Raw genomic sequence first — 15,624 nt, forward strand, 5'->3', positions numbered from 1 at the left:
CATATTTGGTTAAATAGAACCTGGCAGTGACCAGTCTGAGGCAGTCTTTTCATTACAGTACCTCATTACAGCGTCTCATTCATTACAGTTCAATATTTAGAAATGCAAGACATTACACATAAGGGACGATCGGGCATAGAAATACAAAACAACAGTATACGCTCGCTGGCTATTATTCTGAGACTCAGCATTGAACCTGCCATCACTACAATACAGGAGGCGACAGGTGTAGAGGTGATGTCATACTCATTTATCAAGTTCTGCTGACTTGACCCACAAGTTGACTCCATTATAAATATTGTCTCTTTATCATGAAACAGACTCAGAAACCTTGGCATGAATGCTCTCAGGCTCTCAAGAGAATGTTGAAATTCAGGTCTCAAAAGATTAAAATTACAATAATGAAATGTTTCACCTACCTTCCATTGCCATAAACACTCATACCTACTGGTACTGGATGGAACTTAAAATAAAAAACAGGGGCGGGTGGATAATTAGGGGTTTGCAGCACCTCCTGGGATTTTCAGAATTCTCTACCGCTGAATAAAAAGGTTTATCATGAAAATATTATCACAATCACCCAGCAACACACGGTATATACAGCCAGCAACACAGCCCAATACCACAGACAGCCAATAAACAAGCAGTGATGGAGGCGTGTTCAAAAACTTAATATGCAGCTGTCGACACTAAATAGTAGGCGATTTTCCGTTAGAAATTTTGCGCAAACACCATCTGTATGGGACTTCGAACAGAACCACCACAATTGAAACAAAAGCGCCAAAAAACTGGAATGTTTGCTTTTTTCGCTCGGGAAAGATATATACGCGAGTGAAGAAACGCATATTTACGTCTGGACAACGAGTTGCGGGGAAAAGTGCTGATTTTGCCGCAGTTTTAGGAGTCGGTTATTAGGCTGGATTTTTGGGTTACTTTTTCGTTCCGATTCCTGTATTTCATAGTGTTTGGGTCTTGAATATTTTAGTTCTTTCAGAAAAATATTAATTGCCATACAGATTTTGTAAAAATGTTTCATTTTTTATAAGCCGACCGCTAGAGTCCTAAAACAATACATCAGCACTACAATTATTGTAAACAAACAAATGGAGCAGCACCACTTGGCTCCGTTCTGCTCCGTTCCAAGGCATTTTTCAAGTTTATCTGGTGGTTTTCGAACTCTAGTATGTCGTTTTGTTGGAAGTTTTGAATCCCTTGTGACTGAATTATGTCATATTAAAGAAGCATGTTGACTGAAAACAATCCCAAGTTGAAGTATAGGTACAGGAGACTGAAGAGTCCTGAGTCCTGAGTAATATCAGGTTGAAGCTAGGAAATGTTGGTTGATAAACGCAAGTTGATCTGGCTCACTTATCAGCAAGAAAAAAAGTAAAATTAAAAGAGCTTATTGGCCGAAAACAAGCTATAATAGGTATTGCAGGAGATCAATACTGAAGAGCACGCGCAGTATGAAGCCAGTAAATGTTGGCTGATGAACGCGTATTGATGTATTGGTATGAATATTGAAATATAACTTACAGCAGCAAGATCAATGAGTGCTAACTATCAAGTGAAAAATTCTAGAATGAACGAACCCAGGCAGCTTTACTTTGCATATGCAGATGGTGATGTGCATTAGGTACTCAGTGTCTGGCAAATGAAACATGCGATCATTCTATTGCTACTGGAGAAGAAAGCTTGGATCACTAAATCAGCTTAATGTTTAATTTGATGTTCATCATTACTTTGCATTTCTTGAAAAAAGGATTTAAGTAAAATTGTCAATGTGAAAATCCATGCAACGATGTGATCATGTCATGTGTTCAGTCATTCGTGATGGTGATTATTGGTCTAATATACACAAGCAAAGCTGTCAGCATTTCTTTCTGTGGATGGCCAGAAGGGACTCAGAACTTAGAAGTATTAGGTTTTCACAGGGCTGGGATAAAAAGTACTGAGGGACTGAGGGATCTTCCAGAAAGGAACTTTATTTTGACTTGGTATGAGATGTAGGCACAATTTCGGTAGGTGCTCAGTAGTTTAGTAGTTATGTAGGCATAGTTGGGTTAGCTAAGATTAGGTCATGCTAGTTTTTTCTAATTTGCCAAGTGTCCATAAAAATGTGACCTGATCAATTCATACCTGACTAACCTGACCTAACCTCAATCATCACACTTATTTGCAACTTACCCAAGACCATAGCATTAGCACCCAGTTACAGGTACTAGGTACTCACCCTAACTCAATCTTACCTCCTAACCTTCAACTTGACAACAGTTAGCTCACCTTGCCAAACCACATCCAGGGTAACAGCAGCCAAATGAGGAACTGGCTCATTGGGTGGCTGGTGCGAGTCTGTGCATTTTAAGTGTTTCTTCTCTGAAGCTGCTCTGCACTGCTGTATGCCATGTTTGACGCTCAGAAAAATGTGGGAAATGATAACTAAGCTAGTTTAGTGCTTTGTTCCTGCTCGAGACATCAATAAGTACAAATCCTGCGGGGTACAGCTATGAGATGAGCTAGGTGAGTAAATTATTTGAATATGCTGTTTGACTGTAGTAAATATACAAACAATCACAGGGTCACAGTTAGGTATATTCAATTTCCGCATAAACATTCAACAAAACGCCCATAGCCTCACTCCGAGCACACAACAAATAACTTAAGCCTTTGCAGGCACAAAAAACTTTGATTTACAGGATGGGTATACAATATATCATCTGTCCTTGGGGATCTTGCTGCAAAGTTTGAGTTGAAGTAAGATGACTGAACTTCAGGACAAGGTATGATTAACTTTTTCTTCTTAGCCACTGCTTATGTACGAGAAAGACTAAATCCCTGGTTAATCAACGCCTTGAAAATTTAATGATCCATCTTCAATTCGACATGAAGCCGCAAAGAAAATAGTTCCCACTTCTCTCTCCTCTTGGAATACACAAACCAAAATATGTAATAACTTCTTCTTAGTGTGAGTGGAGGGACATGGACAAGAGCAATTATCATAGCTTCCCTTCAAGTTAACCTCTGGCAGTTGGCACTGATAACAAGGACACCTCTGATTGATCCAAGATAAAATTGAAATGTGTTAAACTGTCTAGTCAATCATGGAAGGAACGGATGAACTTGAGGTCAATATGATATTTTGCGATATACATCAACGTTACTTGGAACTTTTTTGCAGGTTCGCTTCATATTTTGTAACAAACGCGCAAAAACTGCAATAAAACAGCACTATATGCTTCTGGACAAAATACAGTGACAGTAAAAAATAAGCCCTGATGGTATTCATTCTCGGCCAAAATCCAATTACAAAATATTTTGTAGTAAGAACTAAATTTCGGCTAAAAACCGTGCACGTTTAAAAAAAGAATCACTCCAATGACGGTCCATTATTGCGGTCCTGAAATCGCCACTATTTCCGGCCTCTCCAACGCAACTCGTTGTCCAGACGTAAATATGCTGAAGAAACTACCGTTTTGGCAACCTGGAATAAAGGTTTTAAGCTGCCAAATGAGTTGCCGAGTCAGTAAAATAGGTAGATTTTTCACTCACATGCTTTCTTCCTTTGTGACTCACAACCCCTAATTTGGGGAGGACAAGCTGCCCCAACGGTTCCTGGCCTCATGAAAAGTTGTGAGGCACCGCCCCCACGGCCCCAGAGTTGTGAGGGCAAGCTTCCCCCACTGCCCTCTCCCCCGGTTCCCGCGCCTATGAATCTATGAAATTGTGTTGGTAGATTTCCGATATCGATTCCTCCAGCTGGGGGGGGGGGGGGGCTCAAATACATTACGAGCCCCCCAGCCGAAAAGTTGGAGGGGCTCAGCCCCCCTAGCCCCCCCGGTTCCCGCGCCACTGCTTCCTTTCATAGGACCTTGTTAGGTATTATTCAAAAAGTCGTTGGGCAATATTCACTAAACTTGAACGACCGTAAATCTAAACACAAATAAATAGACTTCTGTGCCATTAGAACGTATCACTCAGGAGTCGTTTTATGCAAAATGAAGTGAATGTTAAAACACCTGTCCACAACATAGAGATCAGTCCACTTAAACATTACAGGTCCTATAGAACAGAAGGGATTTAGAATCGCGAAGCAGGCCATTGGCGCTGCAGCTCATTCGACGGAGAATATACACGCTCGTATGTCTAAGCATTTAGCGACTTTTGTTGACATTCTTCCGGTTTGACCCTTTAAGACCTTCTCAATGACTTGGCGATTCTTCGAAAATCTTAAGACACGTGGCAGTTGCTAGTGGTGTGAAAGCTAATAGTACCTAATATGTCGGTTGCTATCGTGTCATCGGCTTGCAGCGTAAAAACCCTTGCTAAGGCGACGAAAAAATGCATTGTTTTAAACTTGCCAGCAAGTGCGTTACCGTATAAGACGCAGGGACGTCACCAGCGAAAATAGTTCGGTACACACAGGCGATCTCTACTTCTCTTGTGAGTTTGTCTCCTCTTAACAAAAATTAAAACGCTTCCAACTGTATTTACTTATAGGGTAGGCACTGATATGTGATATTACTTTCGTAGTTAGGCAAATCGATCAAGTGCTGATATATGCAAGCCAGTGGCGTTAGTTACTCGTTGATTTGCAGTCGTGATTACCCATCGGTAAGATAAAAGCAAGCATAAAACAAATCGATGAACGGATGGAGCCTTTTCAAGATGAAGAAAATCACAGTTATCAAAGGAATAAGCTTCTGCATAACTAGTATTTATCAGAGAGATAAACAGCATTGGCATCTGGCATTGGCAAGAGCCGTCGATAGGACCGAACGCTCGGGCCTCTGCCGATGTTGGTCCCCCAGCTGGTGCCCGTTGGTGCGCCTCTGTGACCTCACAGATGGTCGGCTGGCAAGTGGCCGATAATCACTGGTGATCGCTTGGCGAACACGCGCAGCGCCCGACCGGTGACACCAACTGTGTCAACTGGCGGCGACAGGAACATTTCCACCACGGAGCGAGAACACCTGCGATACGGATCGAGCGGAAATCAGAGCGTGAAATGATGTGAGTAAAACGGGTTCACTGAGCGGAGATTGTGGACAATGTGGCACGTGTGAAACCGGCCACCCGGAACCGGTAATGGCTGGGGGATACACTTGCACATCGTGCTCGGCATGGTGGTTGAGCGTTGAATCCCAAATCCAATATGCGCAAAAATGATACGCAGGTCACCTCATTTTTTTTTCTGTTGAGACGATTTGACTTAAACGCAAAATTAATTACAGGCTAGTCATGATCACTAAGAGTCGATTTTTATTCAATCTGATTATTTTGGGCATGTTTCGAAGCGTTTCCACCTAATCACGCCAATAAAATTCGCTTATAATTAATAATTATGCACAGCTAAATTGAATTACGAAAACTAACTCCGTTTTTATAGCATTGTAGCCCGTAAAATGTAGATATATTGGACAATTATGTAGCACAGAGCAAGTAGTCTACGAATATATTAAGAAAGCAATTACATGTGTCGGAAAAAGGAACGGTGTCGTCCATAAGACTTTTTCAACGCTTTTTAGAAACGTGTAACAGGAAAACTAGCAGTGACAATCGTTGAAATAAAACCATGGACGTTGCTAATACCATATATGGTTAAGCACGATCATTTTTGCCTTCAAATTTAGTAACCCTCGGTAACTTCAGACTCAGTGCTTTACGACGCACGAATGGCTATGCTTCAGCAATGGTAAAACAATTTTGTTCGCCCTTGCCAACGACGTGGGGTTTCAGATAACCTACGGGAAGCAGACGTATAGGTGAGCTACGATTTAAGTACGTTTAATTTTGATCCTTGCGATGCATTTATTTCAATGATGTGGATATTTTTGCAAATTAAATGAAACCATCAAAATGAACAGTCTTAACTTATAATCTCTCTTACTCGAATGGGACATCTGTTCCAGGATGGATCCCGGCCCGAAGTGACCTGCTCCGCGGCGCGTGACAGTGCCATAGGACGTGGATGCCTCCATCTGCCGATTCGCTTCATGAGTTGACCTCTCCACCGACGATTCTCCGGCGCCAATATTCTTTTATACAAGTCATGTGAGTGTCCTACGTTGTATTCCGATGACATATGCACCCGATGGTCCCGCAACGCATAAATAACGGTTAAATCAACAGAGTAATGCCGTCATATGAAACGAACAGTGGTATCGCCACAAAACGTAGGTACTCGAATATCCCTGCGTGGTACAATTCAACCGTAATACTTGTACACACTGTTCGCACGATTGAAATAAATTATAATGCCGGATATTTGATTGATGCATTGATGCAAGAGGATATTTGATTGATGAGTATCCCTACGCACCCTTGGTACGAACAAAATGCACTCTCCTCCGCTGTGCCCGTTGCCGATTTGAAAGAAATGCCTGTGCTACGAACACGACATATCAGGCGAGTGGGCCTATGAGCGTCCGCGCTCCCACATTCATCGACACGCACATCCTAGCACCTGCTCAAGGTTACTACAATATACATACGGAGATGCAATATTTTCCTACAAATCCCCATACCATCACCGTGCCACGCGACTGGATAACCAAATGCGCCAACAATGTACCGCCGCTATTAGCGCACGCACACGCCGCAAAAATACTGCAAATATCTAAAAATGACCTGCGTTGCGCGATAAAACGGCATAGAAATATTGCACCTCTCACTACAAAGACGCCGTGAACCAGATTCGTGTTCAGGGCATATCGTCGCAAATTACGGACCAGAGCAACCACGGAAGTCACACACGAGAAATGAGCAAATAGCCTCACGGCGTTAACGGATACTCCCCGGTGCGTCGCGATCGATTATATCCGATATTGGTGCCCATCACCATCACTGATTGCCGACAAAACACCGTCAGGCCTCGGCGCAATCTGGCAAGGAAGGTAACTAATGGTGTTGTCACTTTCTCACAAAGCAAGGTCGCCATAGTGTCGCTGTTACAGCCAATGGCTTCCATTGTACAAATCTATATGTATGCAAGACTGCCTTATGAAAACCAACCCACTGACACTGTAACACAGTTTAACTTATATGTATAGCTGAAATTATTCATTATAAATACGCAACACTGATGGGATTGGTTGACACGTTTCTGGAGTAATAGGATGCTGGGCTTGTAGCGTAGCGTATGCGGCTTCATTTGTCGAAATGTCACAGCAAATTAACACGTTTACACAAGCGATGTGCCGCTCTTTTCCGAAATTGACATGAAGGCCGTGCCGCCAAGGTCTGTTTGCCGCTGACTTGGCAGTCATTCGTCCCATTCACCGTGGTAAAAACTCTCGATCTGACTGGATTCCTGAGTCAGCAGTGGACAGAGCCCTGTTTTTCACGAAGCACTGCGTAGCAGACCCGACCTCGTCCGACGCCGAGTAAATGGTCACATCACCGCCCTGATATGCAGGCACGAGATAGCCCGGGCGGAGGCCGTCCCGTCCCTCCCGCCTCCGCCGCCGCGGGGCGGACCGGCGGGTCGGCGGACCGGTCCCCGCTCGGGCTCCGACGCCGCCCGAACCCCCATCTCGCCCGCCCGGTCACTCCTGGCGCGTCTTCATGAGCTCCAGCAGGCAGCCCACCGCCCCGAAGTACCCCTCGTGTTCCAGGAAGAGCGCCTTCATCTGGCCAGACGACCAGAAGTTCATGGCGAACGAGAGCAGCTTCATAGATATCTCGTTGACGCGCAGGAAGTTACCCATGAAGATGACCCTCTCGATCTGCTCGTTGACCGCGCACAGACGCGCGATGGAGCCGATGTTGTTGGTGATTGTGGCCAGCGTGGCGCGTGCCAGGTCACACCGGTTGACCGCCTTCCGGCGCTGCAGCACGTGCATGTGCCCGAAGCTGGAGGCGACCGTGTCGCCGCTGAGGCCGAACCGGCCGTAGTCGCCGCCGTAGATGTCTCGCACGAGCTTGTCGACGCGCGTGTGGTCGCCGCGCGCCGCCAGCTCGATGGCCTCTTCGAACGTGGAGCAGCCGGTGAGCAGGCAGCAGAGGCCGAGGAAGGTGCCGCCGCCCAGACTGGTGCCCGAGACGCGCTTGTACTCGTCCGGTCCGTACACGGCCAGGATGCTCACCCCGGAGCCAATGTTCACCACTAGGTACGGGTACGGCTGGCTGAAGTCGAACGGTACCTTCCTGCAGAGCCGGTCGTCGCACGGCTCCTCCCAGTAGTAGAGCTCGTGGCTGTTGTTGTTCTCGATGTAGTGTAGGCCGTTCAACAGGGAGTCAAGCTCGTCAAACTTGTGCAGCTGCATGTTGACTTCACGCTGGAACTCTTCCTCAAACTTGTAGGCGCCTCCACCGGTCGCACAGATGGTGGAAGCGAGCGTGGCCATGCCCTTCGACTTGGCCAGCTCGAGGAAGTTGCCCATCTCGCAGGTGGGGAAGCGGATGTAGTGCAGCGTGCCCTGGCGACCGCAGATCTGCACGTTGTTCATCTGCAGGTGCGAGTCGCGGTGGCCGGTCGAGCCGTAGGCCGAGTTGCTGGTCAGGTAGCGGCGGATGTTTTTTAGCGTCTCCACTTCCTCGGCCTCCTCGTCTGGTGACGTGTCGGTCGGCTCAAAGTAGACGATCTTGGTGAGCGTGCCGCCGATGTCCATGCCGAACCAGGGCATCGACGGCAGGTGCTCGGTCGGCCAGTGCGGGTGCTTGCCGTTGCCGTTGAGCACACCGTTCACGCGCGGCTCAACGGTTCCGTTCTCACCACCACCAGCGGCGCCCACAGTCGCGCAGAGTGCAGCCGCCGGCTCGCCGGCCGCGCCGCAGATGAGCTGATCGCCATCGACACCATGCAGCGTCCGATCGCCATCGGCGCCCAGAGCCAGCCGCTCACCGTCCCCGCTGTGCAGAATCTCACCGACCGTGTCGTGCATGGTGTCCGCAGCGCAGCCGTTCTCCCGTCGTACCGCCGCCGTCTCAGTCGTGCGACTACAGTCCTCGGCAGAGCTGGAGCGACTGGCCGGTCGGTCGGCGCTGTGACGCAGCCGCTTTCTGGGGCTGGCCGGCTCCGAGGAGCCCAGCCGCCGCGGAAGCATGGCGCCCGCCGCACCGCCTGTGCCGGAGCACCACCTGTCGGAGGACGCGCGCATCTGTCGTAACACAGGCCAGAGATCACAGCGACGATTAGTGCTCGCTGTCAGCACAGGTGAACAGATTGCGTCGCTTCGTCGGCGGTCAAACTTTAAAAAAGAGCACAGGTTTGGCGAATGGATGTGGATGTGGGTTGTAATTGTCGCCCCGAAGAACGGATCGTCATCGTTTGAACATGAGGATGAAAAATGCTGTAACAACCAGAGAAAGGCTAGGCAAACTATTTCAGTACTTATCTACGTTATCGTTGAAAGTCGCTAACCTTAGTTACTCTAGATGCTACTTTCTTATTTCATCTAGTTTGACCGCAACGCAGCTCGACTATTCGACAAGTCACATACAGAACCTAAAAGGGCCTCTGGAGTCTCTCTTCCAATCCATAGACCATAACAAACGTATTTATCAACAAGCACTTCTAACGCACAGTTCATCCGTTTCGGGAGAAAGAATCTGCATCTATGTCAGAAAACCAAAGATCCATCCCGATACCTACCAAACACAAATTGCCATGCCATCCCCTCAGGTCCCAAGAAAACGCCAGAGCCCAGATAGCACTTATAGTTGGCCCCAAGTCCAAACTTTCTACCGAAGTCGGCAGCATCGTTCGGTGACAGATCATTGCTCATTTGGTGCCAGACTGCCCAACAGGTAGACAACCCAGCATGACAGCAACATTGATCGCGCATTTCGGGTACCCGGTGATGCCTCCGCGCTGATTTGCCGTGTAACCGTTACTTCCGTGCTAATTCAACGTGTCACCGTTACGTTACCTTTGTGCTAATTTGTCGCTAGAAACCGCGGCATCGTTTGGCCACATTTTCGAGCTTATAACGGAGTTATGCTGACTCAAGGGAAGAAACTGAACTGTTAACACTTATCTTTAGGGCCGCTTAGGCCTTTTAACGGTCCTGTCTAAAATGCATAGTGTCATAATCACGTAATGTGCTTAAATGGATCGTCCTTTAGTGTTTTAAATTCCTACATTCACTATCGTGTAATCCATCGCCAAAACATCACAAAATGTGAAGCTAAGACGGCCGCGCTAAATTGGGTCAAAACAGCTAGACATCGCCGAGATTTGGCATGAGATGGCGGTTCTAGACCGCATTTGGCACGATTCATGCGATGCCATAACTATCTGGCAGACGGACAGCCAGACTGTCTGACAGGTAGGCAAACCCAGGGTATATTGAATTAGGCAAACCCGCATGACACCGTTTGGCAGCGAGGTGACGCACACGTCAGCCAGTGGTCACGGTCCGGTCCGGTTGGCGCACTTTGTGCCCGCCCCCGCCCCCAGTCCAATTCCTGGGCTGGACTGCGCCGTAGACCGATGGCTGGAACGGTCGGATCACGGATGATAACATAACAATTTGAAACTCTACATCTATGCGAAGATATAATACCTAGTAATCGTAGCTATTTATAGAAGGACAAGGTCCGAAATAAGGTGGATATTTAGGTCAAGGGCGTTAAATATCTGGGGAAACCCGTACAAAATCCCAAAGATACGCGACAGTTTTTTAACATTATGAAAAAAATGTCATGACCAAACCTTTATATCTTGCCTCGATATGGTTGCATATGGAAGCGATACACCTCAACCAATATGACGCGTTAGTTACACAATTCACAATTCCCAGGCGTCTTCACGGGTATAAACTATATTTAAAAAGAATAAAACATCCAGGCAGTTGATAAGGAGCAAAACGAAAAAGCAACAAAAAGCAAATCAAAATGAAAAGCTCTATCTCAATAACCATATCACAAACCTCAATACCAATAACTGCAGGGGCCAGGGCATTTGACGTTCTTCAAACCCGCCTGCATAACACTTGGGGTTGACCGGATCGGGCAAAATGTGTATAAAAGCAAAGAAGGCCACTGTTCAAAGGTTCTTATATTCAAGACTTACCGGTCTAGAATCTTCCAACTTCCATGACTCGCATCGACTCATCTGTATGCAGGCTTGCGGGCTGAGGAAGTAGAGCATAAAGTTCTTCTGCCAGTTTTGTCTCTTTAGCGCAATTATTGTATTTGTGTCCAGCTGAGAAAAAAGTATTACTCTTAAGTTACGTTTAAATCATTTTATATTAGTAACACAGCATAACTTATAAATTTTAATCAAATATTCACATTTTTTGCCGGAAGTACGTAAAGCAAACATTTCATGAAAGAAAAAAGGAGTGATAACAAAAAATAAATAGACTGTGACGTCATTTTCTCCAACAAAATAGTTTAGTCAAAACAAACATTTCTTCAAAGCCTGACCCAGGGGGGTACGCTCCGGCTGTTTAGCATTACGAAAAGTGGTGACAGACGTTTGTGGAGGATTGTCGACGAACTCTTGTTCCGCGAGCAGTACTCACGCGCTAGCGGAAAATCCACCAATCAGCGCTCGGCAGTGCTCGACGCTGATTGGCCCGACGCTCGTGACGAAATTGCGGGGGACCGCAGTTATTCTCTATGGACCCGAATAGGCTTTTGGATTTCGGAGGGGTTTCTTTAAGATTATATGCTGTTTCGAGCTGTTTTCGAGTTGAAATATATTTCTTGTGACTGTTAGCTATATAATGGCACCATAAAATCATGATTTTAATTAATATTGCCGATGTAATATCGGCCGAAAAGACATGCTGTCTTGGCACGGACTGCCCTGCGGCTGATGTGGGGCCTCTAGTGCCAGCGTATGGTAATAATGGGCTGAAGAAGGGTTATTGGAGACTCCTAGAGCCCCCACCAGGATTCAGTATAGGGTCATCAGAGGCCGGGAACGTCCATCAGGGGTCTGAGTAGGCCTGCCATAGGGGCATACATGACACATCATGGAACATGGGTCAATCTAGATCCATTAGGGGCCGTTGAAGGGCCATCATTGTTCAGCGTGGGCCCGCAATTACCTCTGATGGGCATATGCCGTGACCCGATGGACTAACGCTGACCCCCGATAAACCATCACCAGCCCCTGATAGGTCTACAAAGCCCCCTGCTGGGTCTAAATTGGTCACTGATATGCCCAAATGGGCCACTGAGAAACCCGTACAACATCCCCTGACTGCACCTGATGGACCAATGCCGTCCCCTCATGGGCCCACCACGGCTCTTGAATGGCCTCTTCAAGTCCCTGAAGCGCCTTTATTGGCCTAAATGGACCCCTGATTGGCTTATGTGGTCCCTAATGGTCCTATATGGCCCCCATGAGCCCTCAACGTCCCGAGACAGCCTTACATTATATGCCACCGGCCCCTGGTAGGCCTGCACTGGGCCCACTGGGCCTATACCGACCCACAAAGGGCCCATGTCGAGCCCTCATGGGCCTCCGATGACCACACGCCGGCATGTGTGGCCCCATCAGCAGTGGTCCGTCTATCCCATGTACTTACGGTCTTTTTGGCCGATGTGACACCGGTAGTATATAGAAATGTCATGATTAAATGTCGTTATTATATAGTCAAATGTCACGGAAAGAATATCCAAGCTCAAAAATGGCCTCAAACCCAACAAAAACTGATACAAATCCCCTTCAAAAGTCATAAGTCAGTGGCGGCGGAAGCAGGGGGGCAAGGGGGGCAGCTGCACCCTAAAGCTATGGAAAGGGGCGCCTCGAAAATCTGTAGAGGAGGCAGGAAGTTAAGAGGTGCGGCAGCCATAAAGCTGAGCAGTGCGACACCGCAACTGATAAAGGCACTTGTGACACGAAGAGGGTGGCAATGACGTGGGAAAAGTATCTTTTGATATGCTGAAGAGTGGAGGGCATCATCTGAAACAAAGGCAGATGCTGCCGACCCTGTCGAATATAATCTTGCCAGGCGATAAAGATTAAAGGCTAGGAGGGCGCAGCCACTCGAGAAGCGCGCCATGCGGAAGAGGGGCGCCTGCATGCGAAAGAGGGGCGCCTGTGTGTGGGACGAAAAAGAAACATTTATGGAGACGTCTTTGAAGGCGATAGCCTCCGAACGCCAATGCACGAACATATGAGGGCTTATAGCGTTGCAGGCTCCATGCGACAAAAAGGGGCGCCTGATGGCCGATATGCGAGAGGAAATTAGTTTGTGTAACATTTATCGGGGGCGGTTTGCCGTTTACAACATATGAATGTTAAGGGAGGTCCGAGATTGGGGCCTGTAAAATTGCACTCTCCGTATGGGCGGTTACACCCCTAGTGCTAGGGCGTATTTTGCGTTTTTTTTTTTTACTGGGGAGATGATTATGACCAGGAATAGCACTTTGCAAACTTCTATGGGCGCCTGTATAGGGGCGAAAATGATTTTCCAGTGCACGGACGGCCATCGGCATTGTGGGGCGGCATTCATTCCACTGGGGCGTCTGCCAGTGTTGAAGGGCGGTATTCATTTCAATGGGGCGCCCGTTGGTGTTGATGGGCGACATGTATCACCTGGGGCGCCTATCGGAGATTGGGGCGGCATTAATTTCACTGAGGCGCCTATCGGCGTTGACGGGTGATATTTATTCATCCGGGGCGCTTATCGGTGGTATAGGCCGGCATTCGCTTCACTGAGGTGCCTATCGGTGTTTTAAGGCGGCAGTAAATCCACTGGTGTCTGGGGCGCCTACCGGCGTCGAAAGGCGACATTCATAATTCATTTCACTGGGAGGCATATTGGTGTTGATGTGTAACATTCATTCTCCTGGGGCGCCCGGCAATGAGGGGGCGGCATTTATTCCGTTCCCCTGGGATGGGCCCCTATCGGTGTGGAGGCGTCGCCGTCGCACTAGTTTGAAATGGGGGCACCTCTGGGTGGTAATAGATGCATTCATTTCGATGGGACACCTACCAGCGTTGATTGCCTGTATTCATTCATTTCGGGCTCCTATCGGTGTTGAAAGGCGGCATTTATTTCACTGGGGCGTCACAAACCTGCTACTCCCACCATAAACCTGATGACATTGAGCCAGGATGTCCGTTACGAAGGGCTGACGTGATACTGATGACACCACTGAATGCAATAGTGCAGTGCAGCCCAGGCGGCATGCTGCTTACCGGCCTGCAGTTGTCTGTCACCGAGTTAGTGTTATGGATTCGGCGCCTTATTCACTAGTCCACACGAAGGTATTGGAACCGTGGAACTCTTTTCGATATGCCTTATTCGGAGAATCTTATGATATGGTGATGAGGTTGTTCCTAAACGAACATTATGAAGGTTACATTTACGCTATGGAATGTACCTAACTATTTCTCATTACATAAAAACTGTAATTCTGAACGTGTTAACAGGTACAACACATTGTCAAACGTCTCTTCACTGTTTGTGTTACTACAACCGTGTATATGGTAAGGGGCGCCCAGTGGGAAGGGGCGCTTCAATATCGTTTGCACCCCTATCCTAGAATACCTTCCGCCGCCACTGTCATAAGTCAATGAAACGCCATAGGGGAATGGCTGCAGTCCCCCGCAATTTCGTCACGAGCATCGGGCCAATCAGCGTTGAGTATTGCCGAACGCCGATTGGTCGATTTCCGCTAGCTTGTAAATGCTGCTTGCGGATATAGTCTTGAACAAGTGAGGGTCGCGGCAACTAAATATTGCTTGTCACCACTTTTTCTTCGGGAGCGTTCTACCTGGTTTATATAGCCTTGGCCTGACCCATGCAAGTTTATGGGATGTATGGTGTTCGGTGTATTTTCATTTCAATACAAGCTTTATACATATTATACAATTTCCCTTATATAAAGGTGCATTTTAATGTGCATGCATACATTATCTCTATTACATACTGCCGATCTTTGATAATGTTAAATGGATTAAATGCAAATCAGTTTTATGTTAATCTTGTTGATCGTTTTCAGATAATGTTTAAATGTTCAATTTGATTTCATGCTTAAGTTGCTGCGTAATGTAAAAATAGTACTATTGACTTAATATTACAGCTGCTTATGAATCCTTTTCAGTGCTTTCACACACTTTGAAATGGCTGCTCCTTACATACAAATTGGACTCTGTGGCCGAAGCATAGTGAAGCTCTGCAATGCAAGCTCAACAGTTTTTGTGGGTAAGTGCTCTGTTGTACCTACTAGTTGAATTTGTTTATTAAAGATTTTTGCTGAGCAGTCAGTATGTTCTGGCAATCATAATGCTGATTGACTTGGTCTAATGATTTAAATTTGTGCCTACTGAATTTGCATCGGCTTGAAGTAAACCTTCCTATATTTATTTCGTTCATACTTGCAGCCCCCAGCTCAGATTTTTGAGATTTAATTTGTAACAGAGAATATGATACATGCAGAAGGAAGCCCAGCCCAAGACAATATGGCCGTGGCAGTTTCAGATGGAGAAAGTCATTAAAAAGTAACATTCATCTTGTTTAGTTCAAGTCAAAGGTCAGTTCTTCAAAGATTATCAATACAAAGTTTCACCTATTAAAATAATTTTGACCGATTGGTATAAAACTCAACAGCCAATAGTGTTACAGTGTGACAGAAAAGTGTGTTGGAACTTGGGTAGCTCTCTAAATTCTTCCCCTATGATGTCCTCGACTCAACCTTTGTAATCACCAAAAATTGTAG

The 15,624-nt window shown here is 46.7% G+C and overlaps 1 protein-coding gene across 2 annotated transcripts; it reads right to left on the reverse strand.

The window, feature by feature from the left end:
- Positions 1-6,052: 6,052 nt before the first annotated feature.
- Positions 6,053-11,287, reverse strand: LOC122390734 (pantothenate kinase 3-like). Of its 2 annotated transcripts, none has more exons than XM_043383953.1 (2): positions 11,015-11,287; positions 6,053-9,078 (listed from the first exon to the last, which is right to left on the reverse strand). In XM_043383953.1, the coding sequence occupies exon 2, from the start codon at positions 9,042-9,044 to the stop codon at positions 7,545-7,547; it is 1,500 nt and encodes a 499-aa protein (XP_043239888.1). In that variant the 5' UTR covers positions 9,045-9,078; positions 11,015-11,287; the 3' UTR covers positions 6,053-7,544. The 2 variants fall into 2 exon arrangements, with proteins under 2 accessions (XP_043239888.1, XP_043239887.1); XM_043383952.1 differs by lacking the exon at positions 11,015-11,287 and adding an exon at positions 10,872-10,997.
- Between the last annotated feature and the right edge of the window lie 4,337 nt (positions 11,288-15,624).

The sequence above is a fragment of the Amphibalanus amphitrite genome, unplaced genomic scaffold, assembly GCF_019059575.1.
Source record: "Amphibalanus amphitrite isolate SeventyFive unplaced genomic scaffold, NRLGWU_Aamphi_draft 000407F_arrow, whole genome shotgun sequence".
NCBI lineage: Eukaryota > Metazoa > Arthropoda > Thecostraca > Balanomorpha > Balanidae > Amphibalanus > Amphibalanus amphitrite.

Bases quoted from the DNA above. Each gene is read 5' to 3' on its own strand.
- LOC122390734 (XM_043383952.1), bottom strand. From the start codon at position 10,903: ATGCCCTGGCCCCTGCAGTTATTGGTATTGAG. The intron at 9,079-10,871 runs GTTTGTGATATG...GTCCTCCGACAG, and splicing joins CTGCAGTTATTGGTATTGAG to GTGGTGCTCCGGCACAGGCG.